The sequence below is a fragment of the Hyla sarda genome, chromosome 7 (genome assembly GCF_029499605.1).
Source record: "Hyla sarda isolate aHylSar1 chromosome 7, aHylSar1.hap1, whole genome shotgun sequence".
In the NCBI taxonomy this organism is placed as follows: Eukaryota; Metazoa; Chordata; class Amphibia; order Anura; family Hylidae; genus Hyla; species Hyla sarda.
Window position 1 is genome coordinate 210,662,666 of NC_079195.1, and position 20,774 is coordinate 210,683,439.

General features: G+C 42.1%; 1 protein-coding gene across 1 annotated transcript in view; it reads left to right on the top strand.

Annotated features, from left to right (window-relative positions):
- LOC130283217 (uncharacterized) overlaps window positions 1–20,774 on the top strand; it is an 83,767-nt gene that overhangs the window by 33,227 nt on the left and 29,766 nt on the right. Inside the window, 24 exon segments of the mRNA XM_056532421.1 lie at window positions 21–244; window positions 497–594; window positions 675–799; window positions 1,369–1,470; window positions 1,552–1,671; window positions 1,759–1,948; window positions 2,032–2,125; window positions 2,237–2,422; window positions 2,563–2,710; window positions 2,795–3,017; window positions 3,112–3,284; window positions 3,381–4,031; window positions 4,110–4,154; window positions 4,312–4,407; window positions 4,491–4,703; window positions 5,979–6,121; window positions 6,254–6,392; window positions 6,482–6,617; window positions 6,700–6,880; window positions 7,546–7,640; window positions 7,732–7,829; window positions 8,850–9,009; window positions 9,118–9,273; window positions 9,391–9,480. Coding sequence (XP_056388396.1) covers window positions 21–244; window positions 497–594; window positions 675–799; window positions 1,369–1,470; window positions 1,552–1,671; window positions 1,759–1,948; window positions 2,032–2,125; window positions 2,237–2,422; window positions 2,563–2,710; window positions 2,795–3,017; window positions 3,112–3,284; window positions 3,381–4,031; window positions 4,110–4,154; window positions 4,312–4,407; window positions 4,491–4,703; window positions 5,979–6,121; window positions 6,254–6,392; window positions 6,482–6,617; window positions 6,700–6,880; window positions 7,546–7,640; window positions 7,732–7,829; window positions 8,850–9,009; window positions 9,118–9,273; window positions 9,391–9,480 — 3,886 coding nt within the window.

Genomic DNA, 20,774 nt, shown 5'->3' on the forward strand with positions numbered 1-20,774 from the left:
TATTGGCATGTACATTCTAGGTTCAAGAAATCCTAATGCAAGTCTACATGAACCGCGATGCCCGGACTGAAGTGAGAATGGTTGCTTGTTTGGCCTTATTTGAGACAAAACCCAACCTGGCCATGGTTTCCAATATGGCCAATGTGGCAGTTAGAGAGAGCAAGGTTAACCTTCAGTTTGCCAGTTTTTTCTACTCCCAAGCAAAAGCTCTGGCCAAGAGCAGTGTACCACAACTAGAACCACTGTAAGTACTGACTACCACATATAGAGTAACAAACGGCTGCTTAAGTCATGGCAGGATAGTTTATGATTATAATGACTCAAGAAGAGTAAGGCATTTTAGGCTCAAATGAAGAAGCCATTTTATGAGCTAAACGAACAAACAGTATGATACTTGGGTTCAGCTGCAAAATGACTGCTTCTGTTATATAGTATAACTAGTGTTGTTCTATAAGGTTCAAGTACATGAACCTGTGTCCTACATTTTGTCTTTCAGGGCTGCTGCTTGCAATGTTGCTCTCAAACTGTTTAACCCAAACATTGACAATCTGGGCTACCGATACAGCAAGGTCATCCGTATGGACGGATTCAAATGTAAGTCTATAGAAGGTTACATAATTATTGCCTTATGGATTATTACTTCATTTTTTAAAATTATTTACTTCATGTTATAGACACTATGATGAGTGGAGTTGCAGCTAAATTGTTCATCATGAATAGCCCCAGCACCATGTTCCCTGTGTTTGTTATGGCCAAGTTGAGAACATATTTGGGTGGAGCCGAGGCTGACGCTGTAGAGGTAAGAAGAGTGAAGAAATTATTAATGTTAATCAAAAACATCAATGGAACATAATACATTAGTACTATTAGAAAATGGCAATATTGAAGACTATGTTGTGGTGACTTAATCTTAAAAATAAAAGGTTTGTCTTATGACCCCAGCCCATGTGCTCTATTAGGGGCATATGGGGGATCATATAGGGAGGTCTCCGGCTCATGTTTTTTTCTCTATGAGCCAGAACAGAAAGCCACTGTATGTGTGCCTCCGATCCTGGAAGACTCAAGCTATCATTGTATTAAACTGATGCCCAATTGTCTGACTGACCACCATTTTATACTATAGTTCCCCTATAGTTGACACAGCAAGGGAAATACCTGACTGGCCACGGCTTCTCTTGACAAAATCAGCTATTTTATGGGGGTTCCAGGACGATAACCCAGGGCCAAAAGCTAATTGACCCACCAGCCATTATTTAAAAGGGAAACCCCTTTAGTGTCTTGCTTCGTACAGAAACCTTTCTGTCAACCATTGGTCAACTCGTGAAGACAATAGCCATCAATGTTTCCCATTGTTGTTATTCTCCACAGGTTGGTATCAGAGCAGAAGGAATAGAACAGATCATAAGAAAGCAAGGCATCCAGTTCCGTGATTTCCCAATGAAGAAGAAGATTATGGAAATTCTGAAATTGGTGAGTGTTTTTCTTCTCTCCTTCATATTGTCTAGATGTCCTTACCTGTAATGAATGCTGTAATTTTACTTTCTTTGGCAGATGAGGGGATACAGATCTCAAACACCTCAATCTCCACTTCTGTCTGGATACATTAAAGTCTTTGGCCAAGAACTTTCCTTCAATGATATCAACAAAGAGACTATCCAAGCTTTGACCAGGGTGAGTAAAATGTATAAATTTACATCATGTGTATGTTATGTAGTCCATATGTCCATTGTGGCTTATAATTTGATTGGATTATTGCAGGCATTGAATGAACCAGCAGAAAGACACGCTACAGTGAAGAACATCATAAACAAGGTTTTGAATGGACTGGTTGGACAATATGCCCGGGCAATTGTTGCATTTGAAGCTCGTCATATCACCCCAACAACTGTGGGGTTGCCAATGGAGTTCAGCTGGTATGCTACTGCTGTGGCTAATGCCCCTGTGAACGGTATGTATATATGGATAAAAACCTTTTCTTGTCTTTTCATGTATGAGTGGTATATTGATAAGAATATTCATTCCTCACTACAGTTGACGTGAAGATGACCCCAGGCTACACACCCGATTTCAGTATTGCTCAGCTGTTGGATTCTCAGTTGCAGGTCAATGCAGATGTCAACCCCAGGTGAGATCTGACTTTTATAAGGATGAAATCAACGTTTGTTGTTGACTTAAGGGAGTGGTCTGGTTAGATGTGCCATCCAACAACGTCTTGTCTTCTCTATCATAACCACAGTGCGTTAGTTCATCTTGTAGCAACAATGGGAATCAACACCCCCTTTGTCCAGAGCGGAATTGAATTCCATGGCAAGGCCCTCACAAACGTCCCAGGAAAATTCACAGCACGTGTGGATATGAAGGAAAGGAACATTAAATTTGAAGCACCACCTTGCCAGCAAGAGAATGACTTACTTCATTTAAGGTATATTTTAAAGGTCAATATTTCATAGGCCAATATGAGTAAGAGTTCCTCACGTGAGTCTACTGAGATGTCAACACGAGCCCACAAAATGTGTAAAAAAAATTGGTTCAAAAATAATATTTTCTTTAAATTTTGTTTAGCGCACAAACATTTGTTATCTCAAGAAATATTAACGAACTGGATGCTGTTAAGAAGACACCCCTTGTGCCAAGTGAAGTCAGCCAAAGCATCCTCAGGAAACACTTTGAGTCTACAGGCAGGACTTCAGCCGAAGGAGCCAGTATGATGGTAATATATGATCATTTCTATAGATCTGCAGAAGCATATTTCCATGTATCTCTGTGATCAATCCCTTCTTGTTCTATTTACCAGGAGGCCTCCTCAGAAACTGGATCCAAGAGATACATGGGTCTTGCAAAAACACACAGCCGACTTTCCAATATTGCCTCTAAGTTATATAAACCCTGCATAAAAATCCCCAAAATTCCCATAAGATTATGCATTGGCTTTAAGTCTCGTAATGCTGCAGCACGCAAACACTCACTCTTCTATCAAGTGATAGGAGAGCACGAGGCTAAGTTCACAATGGAACCAGGTCAGTGGGAACTTGGCACAGAACTGTTAGCTTCTTGGTATCTATGTTCCATTGGTTCCAAGTTGTTTGACATGTGGTTTATGTATGTTTACAGCTCACTCTGACGGCGTTATTGAAAAGATCCAAATTGAGGCAACAGCTGGACCCAAGGCAGCCGCAAAGGTTATCGCCATGGTTGATATGGAGATGAAAGAAGGTGAACAACTTGAAGAATCTGAGATCCAGAAGAGACTTAAGACCATCCTTGGCATTGAGGAGCAAATTGCAGTAAGTTTACATTAACCCACGTTACGTTGATTTCCAGGAATAAATTACATTGACAATCGGTCAAACTCTTATTCTTTTTTTTTTTTTCTCCTACAGGCCACAAATGAAAGCCTGGCCCGGCGTGCCAAGAAGCAACAACAAAAGAAAAAGCAAAAGCAAAACCATAAGCAACTTGCTGCAGATGGCACAGAGACCGAGATGGCCCGTGTATTATCCTCCTCCAGCTCTTCATCTTCCTCTTCTTCTTCTTCTTCATCTTCTTCTTCATCAGCAGCACCTGGTCAAAAATCTAAAAACAGACAACCTGGTCAGAAGAAGCAAAGCTCTAGCAGTTCTAGCAGCAGCAGCAGTAGCAGTAGCAGCAGCAGGCAAGGCCAAGCACAAAGACATGAAGGAGCTCAGACTAACCGGGGCCATAATAAGAAAGGCAGCTCTAGTAGTAGCAGCAGTAGTAGCAGTAGCAGCAGCAGCAGCAGTAGTAGCAGGAACAGCAGAAAACCAAGAGGGCATGGGGCAAGAAGCAGCAGTAGCAGCAGCAGCAGCAAGAGTCTAAGTGGAAGCAGGAGCAGCAGCAGCAGCAGCCGCAGTAGCAGCAGCAGCAGCAGTAGTAGCAGCAGCAGCAGCGCAAGGAGGAACAGCAAGAACAGGCAACAGCAACGTGAACACGGACAGCAACATCAAACCCAACAGGGACCAAGGAGCAGCAGCAGCAGCAGTAGCAGCAGCAGCAGCAACCAATCCTCCAGAGTATGTCCCATTTACTTAAGAATACAATGCAAAAGTATGTTACGTATCTGTCCATTAATGTACTATTCTCATTTACAGAGACATTTTTATAACCTTCGCTTCAGACCAGTACGGAAACAAAGAGTGAGTGTTCGCTTTTCTTAAATCATTTGTCGAATTTCTTACATTTTCTCCATATTAGGCCATTTTTAATGTGCGTACTTTATGTAGGAGATGATAGAATCTTGTGTCGTGAGAGCTTTGCCTGTGATATCCTGACATGATCCATTATTTGTTATAGACCGGCAGCAAGCAGCAGATCTCCTCTTCATCCTCAAGCTCCTCGTCTTCAAGCAGCAGCAGCAGCAGCAGCATGGCTTCTAGACACAATCGCCAGGTAGATGCTGTTGGCACTCGTGCCGAATCTAAACTCTCTTGTCATTTATTGGACATCCCATAACAGGGTATTTATGCTTCCAGGGTAGATTTATGGGTGACAACAAACCCCCAGCATTTGTCGTTACCGTTCGTGCCGTCAGAAACGACAACGTCCGTCAGGGATATCAGTTCATCCTGTATGCAGACTATTCTATCTCCAAACCTCGTCTCCAGGCTTACGTCGTAGATGTCTCTAAAGAAAGCAGGTGGAGAGCATGTTTCAATGCTGAAGTCTTGAGCTCTCACGTAGCTGAGGTAAGCCATTGTCCATGTTGGGTAGACTTTTGGGACTCTAAAGAGGGTTCACTGCTTCTATCAATTCCTGCTTGTTAGAAGGCCTCCTTAATAATAATAATAAGCTGATGACGAAACATACCCCTGCGGGCACCTTCAGCGATCAGTTGTTATCTGTAAGGAAATCACAACTACGCTGCAGCACCACCACAGGGGAAATTAAGTATTACATGGTGCCCATTTAAATAAATCGATCAAGAAGGTAACTGGAAACAGGGCAAGAATAAATTCGTCACTGGACGAAGGAATTTCGCAGGATCACGAGAGTGAAACCAGGCTTGTTTATTGTGCAAAGATGCAGCACGTTTCGCTGCGCATGCGCAGCGAAACGCGTTGCATCTTTGCACAATAAACAAGCCTGGTTCTACTCTCGTGATCCTGCGAAATTCCTTCATCCAGCGCCAAAGTAATTCCTGCACTGTTTCCAGTCACCTTCTTGATCACTCTATACCATTATCCTTACGCGCTCTCCATTGTTGTGTGTGAGTTCACCCAACCTGCTTTGGTAAGCGGCGGTTGGCTCCCCTCCACCCCACTCTGCCATGCCTAGATCCTACACGCGGAGCGCCTTCTGCTTTCCCATTTAAATAAATGGGCTTTTTGTGTAATATAGGACAGAAGGAGTCCTCCAGAGCCTCTCTCAGCCAAGAGACCCATATCATAATTTAGAATTCCAAATTGGGTATATGAAAATGTGTTCTCTAAACTGTACAACTCCTTTTAAAGGGGTACTCTGGTGGAACATTTTATTTTTTATTTTTTAATCAACTGGTGCCAGAAAGTTAAACAGATTTGTAAATGGCTTCTATTAAAAAAAATCTTAATCCTTCCAGTACTTTTAAGCAGCTGTATGCTACAGAGGAAATTATTTTCTTTTTTTATTTATTTTTTTGTCTAGTCCACAGTGCTCTCTGCTGTCACCTCTGTCCTTGTCAGGAACTGTCCAGAGCAGCATAGGTTTGCTATGGGGATTTTTCTCCTGCTCTGGACAGTTCCTGATACGGGCATCAGGTGTCAGCAGAGAGCACTGTGGACAAGACAAAAAATAAATTCAAAAAGAAAAGAATTTCCTCTGTAGCATACAGCTGCTAAAAAGTACAGGAAGGGTAAAGATTTTTTTTTAATAGAAGTCATTTACAAATTTGTTTAACTTTCTGGCACCAGTTGATTAAGTAGGGTTGGAGTACCGCCTTTAAGTTATCTGTATTTAACATACCAATATTTTAACCAATTTAGGCCAGCCTGAAGTGGGGACAGAACTGTCAAGATTACAAGATTACAGGCAAAGCTCAAACTGGTCACCTGGGTACCCAGCCTGCAGTAAAGGTCACCGTCAACTGGCCAAAAGTACCATCCAAACTGAAGTCTGCTGCCGGACAGTACGTTGTTTTCATCACCATCTTGAAATGTGCTATAAGTCTATAATAAGGGTTGAGAGCCAAAGGTCTAGAAGTCGCAGTAGACTGTCTCGTGACATATTATGGGTTAATAAAGTCAATATCTGTTATTAGTGTTTCAGAATATGTCCCTGGAGCTGCCTACCTGTTAGGATTCTCTGAAAAATACAAGAAGAATACTCAACGCCAAGCAAAACTCATCATGTCCCTAAGTTCTGCAAGAACCGCTGATGTTGTTCTCCAGTTGCCAAGGGTAAATTGGAAATCAATTGAAGTTGTATTATCGACAAATTTATGAAAATAATAATAATAATAGTTATGTACCTAACTTCCTTCCTACAGCTGACAATGTTCTACAGAGCTCTCAGAATCCCACTTCCAGTCCCAGTTCGACGCGTTTCACAAAATGAAATCCTACAAGCGCCAACCTGGAACATATTTGCTGAAGCTCCTCAGAAGTTCCTGGAGTCTCTACAAGGTTTGATAACACGGAATGTTCAAAATAAATAGAATTTCTTTGATGTGCTGTTTTTTTTATCACGTCGATTCAACTTTTACAGGTGAATGCAAGGTCAATAAAAACCTCCTCACAACCTTTAATGGCGTTGAACTGGCTTACGCCATTCCTCAAAACTGCTATCATATCCTGGCCCATGACTGCACCGATGAGATGAAATTCATGGTGATGATGAAGGAAACAACTCCAGAATATAAGGACATTAACATTAAAGCTGGCTCATAGTAAGTATAAAAAAATTCAGATCGCTACATCACAACATTCAACATTTTAAAGGGGTACACCCGTGGAAAACTTTTTTTTTAAATCAACTGGTGCCAGAAAGTTAAACAGATTTGTAATTTACTTCTATTAAAAAAATCGTAATCCTTCCAGTACTTATTAGGGGCTGTATACTACAGAGGAAATGGTTTTCTTTTTAGATTTCTCTAATGTCATGACCTCTGCTGTCCATTTTAGAAACTGTCCAGAGCAGCATATGTTTGCTATGGGGATTTTCTCCTGCTCTGGACAGTTCTTAAAATGGACAGCAGAGTTCAGCAGAGAGCACTGTGGTCATGACATCAGAGAAATCTAAAAAGAAAAGCATTTCCCCTGTAGTATTCAGCCCCTAAAAAGTACTGGAAGGATTAAGATTTTTTAATAAAAGTGATTTACAAATCTGTTTAACTTTCTGGCACCAGTTGATTTAAGGAAAAAAAAAAGTTTTCCAAGGGAGTACCCCTTTAAAATATGACATTTAAAATTTTATTGCAATTTTAAAATTTGGAATCCTCTGTTCTTCAATCCAAGATATTTGGTGCATTGTTGTAGTAATGTTCTACAGGTAGAAGTAATATTGTAATAATCTACTATGGCCAACACTCAACTGGATTTTCTTCTCATATAGTGATATCACCATGTCCTATAAATCTGAAGCACCAGAGATAACTCTTAATGGAGTTCCCTTGTTAGAAAGCCAACTTCCATACAGATCATTTGCTGGTAGGTGCCTATACATGATATAACCATGGATGGGAAGTCTGCAGTATTGGGTATGATAACTTTACTATGTCCTTTTTTTTTTATCTTTTAGAGCCAATTTTGGAGATTCTGAAGACAGAAAATGGTGTGACTGTCATGGCACCAGAATATGGCATTGAGAAGATCAACTATGATGGAATGAATGTTCAGGTACTTCACATCATGGCTATAATTATATGGTGGACATCTTTAGGTCCTCCAGGATCTTCTAGTAAATAAATCAGCTATATCCATGTGTGAGATCCCCAAAAGGTAAATCAGAAGACAACAGTCCATCTCACATACAGATAAATGTGGCAGTCTTAGATTTAAAGGGGTACTCTGGTGGAAAACAAGTGGAAAACAAATGTTTTCAAATCAACTGGTGCCAGAAAGTTATACAGATTTGTAAATAACTTTAATATAAAAAAAATCTTAATCCTTCAAGTACTTATCAGCTGCTGTTTTCTACAGGGGTAGTTGTGTAGTTCTTTTCAGTTGACCACAGTTCTCTCTGCTGCCACCTCTGTTTTCTGCCCCTCTCCCCAGAAGTAATAACATTCGGGGCTCACATCTCATTCACCCAGTAGCAATCACATTCATGGATCACATCCCCCCCCTTTAGTAGTAATCACATTCAGGGATCACATCTCCCCCCCCCTTTAGCAGTAATCACATTCAGGGATCACATCTCCCCCCCTTTTAGTAGTAATATACATATATAAATATATATATATATATATATATATAAAATCTTAATCCTTCCAGTACTTATCAGCTGCTGTATGCTACAGGGGTAGTTGTGTAGTTCTTTTAAGTCTGACCACAGTTCTCTCTGCTGCAACCTCTGTGCATGTCAGGAACTGTCCAGAGTAGACGCAAATCTCCATAGCAAACCTTTCCTGCTCTGGACAGGAGTGGCAGCAGAGAGCACTGTGGTCGGAGTGGAAAGAACTACACAACATCCTATGTAGTATACAGCAGCTGATAAATACTGCAAAGCTTAATTTTTTTAATAGAAGTAGTTTACTAATCTGTTTAACTTCCTGTAACCAGTTGATTTGAAAAAAAAAATTCCCACCGGAGTACCCCTTTAAGACCTATCATTAGGGTTTAAAAGGGTCTGAAACTATTCCAGGTCATAATAAATCAATCCACGGAATGAACTGACCAAACGTTCTGCTTTGTCAGGTGATGCCAACTGTATCGATGAAGGGCAAGACCTGTGGTTTATGCGGTCGCAACGACGACGAGACAGTACAAGAGTACCGAAGGCCCGATGGCTCCGTGGCAAAGGATGAAATGAGCCATATTCACTCTTGGATTCTTCCATTCAAGACCTGCTCTGAAGGTAACTGAAGAAGTGGAGAACCTCTCGCTTCATAGTCATAAGTAGCCATGTTATTGTATTAATATTGATCGAGAATGTGGTCTAAGACATTCTGTATCTTCGGTCAAGGTTGCAACGTTAAACATTCTCTTGTGAAACTTGAGAAGGAAATCGATGGTGAACCCTCTAAGTGCTATTCCATCCATCCTGTACTAAAATGTGCCAAAGGATGTTCCCCACTTGCAACCACCAAAGTTGCCACTGGTTTCCACTGCCTGCCTTCTGGTAAGTGTAACCTTTACTTATTGCTAAATATTTTAGGACCCCGCGGTCAAGCAACGATGACATATTTGGATAGGTCGGCTCACTTTTTGACCCTTTTGTATCTCTTCCTCCATATAGGAGCCACTCTGGAACTGTCTGAAGGACAAGTATACCTGGACAAGTCTGAAGACTACACAGAACTTGTTGAAGCGCACACGTCTTGTGCATGTGAAAACGCAGATTCCTCGTCTTAATCCACCGTCCCCTCCATCACTTTAGATACTTTAATTCCCTGTATTATCTGTGCACCCCACAGAGACATGATTTTCACATAGACTTTGTAATGTATTTCATTCCCAATAAAAGTTTGCATTCCAAAATACTTCTCTCGTGGTTCTATTTTCTATTATTGATCAGCATGATTGGTTATCATTCATAAACGTGATAAATAATACAGAGCTCTAATGAATAGCCATATACTAGTGGTCTTGAAACTGTGGACCTCCAAATGTTGCAAAATTACAACTCCCAGCATGCCCAGCAACTCCCAGCATGTATAGTATATGGCAATAGTATCCAAACTGTGGACTTCCAGATGTTGCGAAACGACAACTCCCAGCATGTATAGTAGTATATGGCAATATATGGCAATAGTATCCATGGCAATATATGGCAATAGTATCCAAACTGTGGAATTCCAGATGTTGCGAAACCACAACTCCCAGCATGTATAGTATATGGCAATATATGGCAATAGTATCCAAACTGTGGACTTCCAGATGTTGCGAAACGACAACTCCCAGCATGCATAGTAGTATATGGCAATATATGGCAATAGAATCCATGGCAGTATATGGCAATAGTATCCAAACTGTGGTCTTCCAGATGTTGCGAAACCACAACTCCCAGCATGTATAGTATATGGCAGTATATGGCAATAGTATCCAAACTGTGGACTTCCAGATGTTGCAAAATTACAACTCCCAGCATGCCCAGCAACTCCCAGCATGTATAGTATATGGCAATATATGGCAATAGTATCCAAACTGTGGACTTCCAGATGTTGCGAAACGACAACTCCCAGCATGTATAGTAGTATATGGCAATATATGGCAATAGTATCCAAACTGTGGACTTCCAGATGTTGCGAAACCACAACTCCCAGCATGTATAGTATATGGCAATAGATTCCAAACTGTGGACTTCCAGATGTTGCGAAACGACAACTCCCAGCATGTATAAACTACAGTCATTGAGCTTGGACTCCAATATTGTTGAGTGGATTAGGCAGTGGCTGAGTAACAGACAACAGAGGGTTGTAGTCAATGGAGAATATTCAGAGCAAGGTCTTGTCACCAGTGGGGACCTCAGGGATCTGTACTGGGACCAATTTTGTTTAATATCTTCATTAGTGAAATCGCAAAAGGTCTCGATGGTTCGGTATTGGTCTTTTTGCTGATGACACAAAGATATGTAACAGGGTTGATGTTCCTGGAGGGATCCGCCAAATGTAAAAGGATTTAGGAAAACTAGAAGAATGGTCAGAACTCTGGCAACTGAAATTTAATGTGGATAAGTGCAAGATAATGCACCTGGGGCGTAAAAACCCTCAGGCAGAATATAAATTATTTGACACAGCCCTGACCTCAGTATCTGAGGAGAGGGATTTAGGAGTAATTATTTCAGAAGAATTAAAGGTAGGAAGACAATGTAATAGAGCAGCAGGAAACGCTAGCAGAATGCTTGGATGTATAGGGAGAGGTATAAGCAGTAGAGAGAGAGAAGTGCTCATGGGTGTATAGGGAGAAGTATAAGCAGTAGAAAGAGAGAAGTGTTCATGGATGTATAGGGAGAGGTATAAGCAGTAGAAAGAGAGAAGTGTTCATGGATGTATAGGGAGAGGTATAAGCAGTAGAGAGGGAGAAGTGTTCATGGATGTATAGGGAGAGGTATAAGCAGTAGAGAGGGAAGTGCTCATGGGTGTATAGGGAGAGGTATGAGCAGTAGAAGAGAGAAGGGCTCATACCGCTGTACAGAACACTGGTGAGACCTCACTTGGAGTATTGTGCGCAGTACTGGAAGCCGTATCTCCAAAAGGATATAGATACTCTAGAGAGAGTTCAGAGAAGATACTAAACTAGTACATGGATTGCAGGATAAAACTTACCAGGAAAGGTTAAAGGACCTTAACATGTATAGAAGGAAGAAGAGACAGAGGGGATATGATAGAGACTTTTAAATACATAAATGGGGAGAGCATATTTAAAAGAAGAAAAACTAACACAAGAGGACATAGTTTTAAATTAGAGGGGCAAAGGTTTAAAAGTAATATCAGGAAGTATTACTTTACTGAGAGAGTAGTGGATGCATGGAATAGCCTTCCTGCAGAAGTGGTAGCTGCAAATACAGTGAAGGAGTTTAAGCATGTATGGGATAGGCATAAGGCGATCCTTCATATACGATAGGGCCAGGGACTATTGATAGTGTTCAGATTATTGGGCAGACTAGATGGGCCAAATGGTTCTTATCTGCCGACACATTCTATGTTTCTATGTATAGTATATGGCAACAGTATCCATGGCAGTATATGGCAATGGTATCTAAACTGTGGACTTCCAGATGTTGCGAAACTACAACTCCCAACATGTATAGTATATGGCAATATATGGCAATAGTATCAATGGCAGTACAGTATATGACAATAGTATCCAAACTGTGGACTTCCAGATGTTGCGAAACCACAACTCCCAGCATACCCGGACAGCCAACGGCTGTCCGGGTATGCTGGGAGTTGTAGTTTCGCAACATCTGGAAGTCCACAGTTTGGATACTATTGCCATATACTATACAAAACTGTACAACAACAGGGCAAATCTTGGTCTGGGCGCTCTAGGTACCCACTAGGGTGCCTACTATTAACATAGCAAACTTGCACACTCCTCTCCTGCTGCTCTCATCATTCTCATCATCCTATCGGCTCTGTGGTGTTATATATGACTGATACGACTAGTGCCCTCCTCTCAGGACACCATACTTGCCTACTTTTGAGAAATAATTGCAGGAGGCGTACATTGCACATAATAGTGCTGTCCATGGTGCCCCCATTAGAGTGCCAGTCAAAGTGCTCCTTAAAGGACTGGACTGCACTGGAAAACATTTTCTTTTAAATCAACTGGTGCCAGAAAGTTAAACAGATTGGTAAATGACTTCTATTTAAAAATCTTAATCCTTCCAGTACTTATCAGCTGCTGTTTGCTCCACAGGAAGTTCTTTTGTTTTTGAATTTCTTTTCTGTCTGACTCCACACCTCTGTCTGTGTCAGGAACTGTCCAGAGCGAGAGAGGTTTGCTATTTGCTCCTACTCTGGACAGTTCCTAAAATGGACAGAGGTGTCAGCAGAGAGCACTGTGGTCGGGCAGAAGGGAAATTCAAAAAGGAAAGAACTTCCTGTGGGGCATTCAGAAGCTGATAAGTACTGAAAGGATTAAGATTTTTAAAAAGAAGTAATTTACAAATCTGTTTAACTTTCTGACACCTGTTAATTTAAAAAACTGTTTTCCAGTGGAGTACCCCTTTAAATACTGCCAGCCACAGTACTTCTATAAATGTGCTCCCTATAGAGTGCCAGACACACTGCTTACTGTATCAGTGTCAGCCATGATGCCTATTTATTACTGCCTGCCACAGTGCTCACAACAGTGCCAAAGTGCCCCTTATATCAGTAGCAGTCATAGTGGATGACAGAGGGCAGCAGCAGTTACAATGCCCCCTATACTAGACAGGGCAGAATAGTGTTACTTCTATAAGCCATAGACATAGAAGCCCTAAGAGTAGGGTCACACGTGCCGTATTTTACTGCAGATTTTCTGCAGCTGATTTTGCCACCCATTGACTACACTCGGTAGGAAAATATGCAGCAGAAAATACGCATCAAAATATGGCACGTATGACCCTACCCTTAAAGAGAGAAGAACGTCAATTATATAGGGGTTGGACAAAATATCTAGAACAATGCAATTTTTTTTTAAGTTGGACCTTTCCTAACACCCACCATGGTCCCCTTTTTATTACTTGCAGTGATCTAAAAATCTGGTTATGTTGGAAGGTCAGGTTTACATGGTTGTGTTTCTTTTTACTGCTTTTCTATGGGGGGGGGGGGTGTATAATTAATTTCACCCTTTTTTTTGGTGCAATGGGCGATTTGCACAAACAGTGTGACTTTTCATTTTAAGTGTCATATCACAGAAAAAACATAATGCTTCTATATGTTACTCACTAGGTCATGCAGATGCTTTGCACATCTTTTTATGTGTCTAGCTTCTGTACTTGGCTCACAAATCATGTTCTACTGCTCACTCATTCTGACATCCACTGCTCAGGAAGTGACGTGCCTGAGGCAAACACTGAGCCCGCCCTCACTCACCATGCATTCACTTCCTCTCTGACTCTACTGTGCTGGTTCTCTTCATTCAATCACTGTAGGCTGCTCTGTAACCCCTTCTTCCCTGTTTTCATGCTGCAGTCTGATAGGACAGGAGTGAGCACAGAGGAGTGCTAATCCCGCCCTACCTTACTGGACTTTGTTCCGGCCTGTGCTTCAGCTGGGACAAAGGTGATGCTGCAGCCGGACAGGATTATATTCTGGATGATATGGGGACCCCAAGTGGTCTTTTTTATAAGCCATGATTTCTATAAAAAGGAGATAACATATGTTATAAAGTATATACTCTTTTAAGAAAACAAATTAAATGTAGTTTGCAATGGTCCATGATTTATGAACTGCAACATAAAAAAAAATTGCGAATGCTTCTTGATAAAATTTGAGGAAAGAACAAATTGGAACGTCACAACGGTAACAACAAATTGGCTTCTCATCTTCTTTGCTTCAGAGTTCCTGGAAACAGTACAGGGGCACTGACCAAACCTGCCACAATTATCAAACCCAATCTCTTAGGCACCATGGCAGAAGGAGTACTTCACCTTTTCACACCTTAAGCTACTCAGGCACACCTATCATGGACCTCTTGTACCAATTTACACAATCTGGCAAACAGAGCGTTTCACAGCGACTTCTTCACAAAATGGCCCTCACTCTCTCCCTCCAGTGGTTTTTACATATGGGCCAGTGCGGTCTCTCTCTTATAGTCTGTATATGAGACTCGCACTTCAGGTGCAGTCATTTCTTCTTCTCCCCACACATCCATTCTCCTTTTTATCAACCTGGGTGCATCCTTCATGTCACGTGAATAACTTGTGGGCTCCAGGCAGCCACATTACCTGGCTGTAAACTTTGTGAGGTGAGGGTGTTGGAAGGGCAGATGTTGTTAACCCTTAGGGCAGATGGTATTAACCCTTAGTGTTAGTGACGCCAGGGCGTGGTTATCCTCTACACCACCCTTAGGTATGGCCGCTGGTTCCTGGGCAAGGCGCGGGGCAAATAATCTCTCCGATGCAAGGTTACGGAACAACGGCACTTTACTGAAGCAGACAGATGTTAAAGTCTTTACAGCTCAGTTTAGGACCAAGGAGATGCTCAGTGAACTTTAGGAGGCTTGTTGGCTCGCTGGGTTTTGTAGTAGACTTGGATTGACTTGTGCAACCCACGCTGACTTTAGTAAATGACACTTGACTATGCTGACTAGACTTCTCCCCTGTATTTGTGCTTACGCGGCTTTGACGTTCACCTGCAGGGGTTACTGGTAGTGGCTGCGTGACTAGGCCTTGGTCTCTCTCACGAACACCAGACACTCTCAGGTCTTCACTTGACTGCATCTGCACTCAGAACAGAACTGACTAGGCCAGCTCCTCCCTGGTATATAAGGAAGAAATTTGGAGGAATCCCATTGGTCACCAACAAGTCACCTGTCCACTTGCACCTTCCTTGGTAACAGCAATATTTAAAGGCACAAGTACCTCAAAAGAGTAACCAGCATATAACATAAGACAATATTAACACTTTAGAGTCTGTAGGAGGGATGTGGACCCAAGGGAACTCTGAAAGGGAATCCGCCACACAGGACAGACAGGTGTACAGAAGGACAACTCCTGTACTTGGCCACCACATTTGGGTACCATGACTAACTAGACTAGTCAGCACCTCCATTAATAAGTTGAAGATAAATGTGCACATGCATGCTGCTATGGCAAACATACAAAAGTATATGTATGTATATGTATAGGCATATAAGCACTATAGACATGGAATATACAAAATTGCATTACTGCTATATACATATACTATATATTAATGTATGTATGTTCCAGTTTAACTTCGAAAAAGCTGGAAATATTTCGATGAAACATGGTACACATGTTATTTATATGTCAACTAAAAAATATAGTTGCGAAGTGGGGGTTTTCTCTAAGGTCCCAGTCTATGGGGCTCCAGTACATCTCCTGATCATATTGCTCTTGGGTGCAGAGATTGCCGGTACTTTAAAATATCCTGCCGACTGTCTGGGAGACAGGTGCAGAGACTGGAGAGTGCAAGGGACGGGATATGAAGACAGGATATGAGGTTGGGATATGAGAATGGGATATGAGGTTGGGATATGAGGTCGGGATATGAGGTTGGGATATGAAGATGGGATATGAGGTCCTGATATGAGGTCTGGATATGAGGTTGGGATAAGAGAATGGTATATAAGGTTGGGATATGAGGATGGGATATGAGGATGGGATATGAGGATGGGATATGAGGTTGGGATAAGAGAATAGTATATAAGGTTGGAATATGAGGACAAGATATGAGGACGGGATATGAGGATGGGATATGAGGTTGGGGTATGAGGATGGGGTATGAGGTTGGGATAAGAGAATGGTATATAAGGTTGGGATATGAGGATGGGATATGAGGACGAGATATGAGGTCGGGATATGAGGTCGGGATATGAGGATGGGATATGAGGACGGGATATGAGGTCCAGATATGAGGTCTGGATATGAGGTTGGGATAAGAGAACGGTATATAAGGTGGGGATATGAGGACAGGATATGAGGACAGGATATGAGGACGGGATATGAGGACGGGATATGAGGTCGGGATATGAGGTCGGGATATGAGGACGGGATATGAGGACGAGATATGAGGTCGGGATATGAGGTCGGGATATGAGGATGGGATATGAGGACGGGATATGAGGTCCAGATATGAGGTCTGGATATGAGGTTGGGATAAGAGAACGGTATATAAGGTGGGGATATGAGGACAGGATATGAGGATGAGATATGAGGACAGGATATGAGGACGGGATATGAGGTCCAGATATGAGGTCTGGATATGAGGTTGGGATAAGAGAACGGTATATAAGGTGGGGATATGAGGACAGGATATGACGACAGGATATGAGGACGGGATATGAGGACAGGATATGAGGTTGAGATATGAGGATGAGATATGAGGATGGGATATGAGTGTGGTGACTAAGGGTGGCGTGTATGATGTACTGGTGGGGTGTTGTGACACCAGGAGTGTAAACCACCACACTACCAAGAATAAGCAGTTGCCTGTGCCAGGCAATAAAATACCTCAATTGCCAGGTTATGGTAACCACTTTAACTTTACTTTCAGGAACTTACAGTAAAAACTTGTTGCCTTTAGGCACTATGGGACTTATAGTCCGCCTCGACTAACTTGTTGCTTGACTGAAATATATGGTAGATTTGTCTGAGCTTGAATTGAACAGACTGACTGTATGACTGGAGTTTGACTTTAGTAACTTGAAGACTTTGGAGCTAACAAACACTGACTCTGCTCTTCACTGAGGGAATCCTGTGTTAGGGCTTACTGCCAGACTGGACCTAACTGGACCTGAGTTGCCTGAGGCTTTCTCTCATTTTATCCTTTCAGAACTTGACTTGCCTGAACTTGAATTGGGCAGTGCAAGGTCTGGTCGGCGGGATCCTGTGAAGTTGTTAGGTCACATCCACCTGACAAGTCAGGTAGACAGGTGTGTTCCTGTAACAGCTTACCGTAATGGCTGAGTAGTGGATCCGCTGTCCTGTGTGAACAATGGCTGAACCGTACCAGGGAGTGGAGTCTACAGTGCTGCTGGTTTTGCCGCCGCAAAGCGGGATGGACTTGCAGCGGCAGGTGGCACCCAGGTCGCTACCCCTGGCATGATCCGTCCACACAGTTTGCCTAGGTGTAACTTGGCACAGATGGTATAGCGTAGTCAGGACAAAGCACAGGTCAGAAGGCAGGCGGCAAAGAAGCGAAGTTGGATCACGGGCACACGGTCAGGAGAAAAGGAGCAAGGTCAGGTCACAGGCTGGAGGTCATAAACACTAATATGGCACACACTATGAAACGCTTTCTCTTAGTTACAAGGCACGAAGATCCAGCACCATAATAGGGAGGTGCCAGACTAATATAGAGTCTGCCCAGCAAAGAACCAATTATGGGCGTACTGGCCCTTTAAATCTAGCAACGCCGGCTATTATTTGTGGGGGGGGGGGGGGAAAGAAAACCGCAATTTTGCCACTTTTAGGCTAGGTTTCCAGACAGGTTTTTTCTGCCGTTGCCATTACAGTTTTTGAGCCAAAGCCACAAGTTTATTTACAAGAAATGGGAAACTATATATATATATATATATATATATATATATATATATATATATATATATATAAAAAGAAGGTAACAGAACAGGCAAGAAAACAGAAAATGCATCTTATATAACATTTTAAGGTTATACCTTGGACATACAGTACTCCCTCAAGTTACAATATTAATTGGTTCCAGGACGACCATTGTATGTTGAAACCATCGTATATTGAGACCAGAACTCTATGGAAACCTGGTAATTGGTTCTGAAGCCACCAAAATGTCATCCAAAAATAGGAAAGAGTGAGAATTAAAGAAAAATAAGTAGATAACTAATATAGATAAAGCAAATCCTTACATATAAAAGTAATAAATATCTGCTGGGAGCTGTAAATCACTGTCTCTTTCAGTGTTTCCCAACCAGGGCGCCTCCAGATGTTGCAAAACTACAACTCCCAGCATGCCCGGACAGCCGAAGGCTGTCCGGGCATGCTGGGAGTTGTAGTTTTGCAACAGCTGGAGGCAGCCTCTTTGGGAAACACTGGTCTATGTAGAGGACAGAAGCTTCTTCAGGGTCCTGTACAGAACAATGTCCTAAAAAAAAGGAAAATGGAGTCGCCCTCACCTGATGCCCAAAGGAGCAGCTAACCCTGGTAGAGGTAAAGAGTACAGAACATGTAATACCTCCCTGTACTGTAGGGGGCGCTACCAGACACCAGTCAGTGCATACACTTCAGTAATACAGGTAAAGAGTACAGAACATGTAATACCTCCCTGTACTGTAGGGGGCGCTACCAGACACCAGTCAGTGCATGGACTTTAGGAATACACAGGTTTTACCAGTGAAATATCCATTCTGATTGGTCGGTTCTTCCAGCCATTGACCTGTTTCGCAGATTCCATAGCATTGTATGTTGAGTCTGGTTTCAAGTTACAATGGTCCAGAAAAGACCATTGCATGTTGAAACTATTGTATGTTGAGGCCATTGTAAGTTGAGGGATCACTGTATAAGAAAATCTGGTAGTAGAAAGAGACTCCAACATTGTCATTGCTGGAACCCAAGTGTCTTAGTGTGGCATGTCCAGATCAAAGAACGGGACGAGATGAGCCTGGAACCATTCATAACCCTCAGGGGATTTCTATATAACTGTATAATACTGTATATACACTGTGGCACTTTACTGGCACCATTAAATCGCTGCTCTGGTGGCCAGAAACAGGTACGGGGACACTCTGCTGCTATTTTAGCTTATCGGCCCCCTGCCATCATGTTGCCTGATTGCCATTGATCATGGCGGCTAAAGGATTGAAGGAGTACTCCAGTGGAAAACATACGGTATATATTTTTTTTAATAAACTGGTGCGAGAAAGTCAAATAGATTTGTTACTTCTATTTAAAAATATTAATCCTTCCAGTACTTATCAGCTGCTGTATGCTACAGAGGAAATTCTTTTCTTTTTTTTAAATTTCTTTCCAGTCTGACCACAGTGCTCTCTGCTGACACCTCTGTTTATGTCAGGAACTGTCCAGAGCAGCATAGGTTTGCTATGGGCAGGGAGCTAATGGGGCTGTAGCCCCGGGCCTCTGGCTACCGCAGTTTTCTTATTTTTTTTTTTTTTTATTGCCACTGCTGCTTTAACCCCTTAAGGACACAGGGTTTTTCAGTTTTTGCATTTTCGTTTTTTCCTCCTTACCTTTTAAAAATCATAACCCTTTCAATTTTCCACCTCTTATTTTTTGTGCCACCAATTCGTCTTTGCATTGACATTAGAAATTTTACGCAAAAATCATTGTGCGACAAAATGAAGAAAAAACGCCATTTTGTAAATTTTGGGGGCTTCCGTTTCTACGCAGTAAATTTTTCGGTAAAAATGACACCTTATCATTATTCTGTAGGTCCATACGGATAAAATGATCCCCTACTTATATAGGTTTGATTTTGTCGTACTTCTGGAAAAAATCATAACTACATGCAGGAAAATGTATACGTTTAAAATTGTCATTTTCTGACCCCTTTAACTTTTTTTTTTCTGCATATGGGACGGTATGAGAGCTCATTTTTTGCGCTGTGATCTGAACTTTTTATTGGTTCCATTTTTGTTTTGATCGGACTTTTTGATCGCTTTTAATACATTTTTAATGGTATAAAAAGTGACCAAAAATACGCTATTTTGGACTTTGAATTTTTTTTTACGTGTACGCCATTGACTTTTTTACTTTTTTACGTGTACGCCATTTTTACGTGTACGCCATTTAATAAACTATATATTTTTATAGTTTGGACATTTACGCACGCGGTGATACCACATATGTTTATATTTATTTTTATCTACATAGTTTTGTTTTTTTTATGGGAAAAGGGGGGGTGATTCTGACTTTTATTAGGGAAGGGGTTAAATCACATTTATTTACACTTTTTTTTTTTCACTTTCTTTTTTGCAATGTTATAGGTCCCATAGGGGGCTATAACATTGCACACATTGATCTCTTACACTGTTCACTGCCATGCATTAACATGGCATTGATCAGTGTAATCGGCGCTTGACTGCTCCTGCCTGGATCTCAGGCACAGAGCAGTCATTTGGCGATCGGACAGCGAGGAGGCAGGTAGGGACCCTCCTGCTGTCCTGAAAGCTGTTCAGGACACCGCGATTTCACCGCGATGATCCCGAACAGCCCGACTGAGCTGCCGGGATGCTTTCGATGCTTTTGATCGCCGCGTCTGAAGGGTTAATACCGGGCATCACCACGATTGGTAATGTCCCGTATTAGCCGCGGGTCCCGGCCGTTGATGGCCACCGGGACTGACCTGATATGATGGCGGGGCTGATATCGCGGGAGCCGGCGCAGGACGTAAATATACGTCCTGCTTCGTTAAGAAGTTAAGACAGTGATGGCTTCTAGGAAGTTCCATGATGCTCCTGGCGCCTCGGTCTCCTGGCACAACTCCTTGCAGCAGACAGACTGTGGAGTGCAGA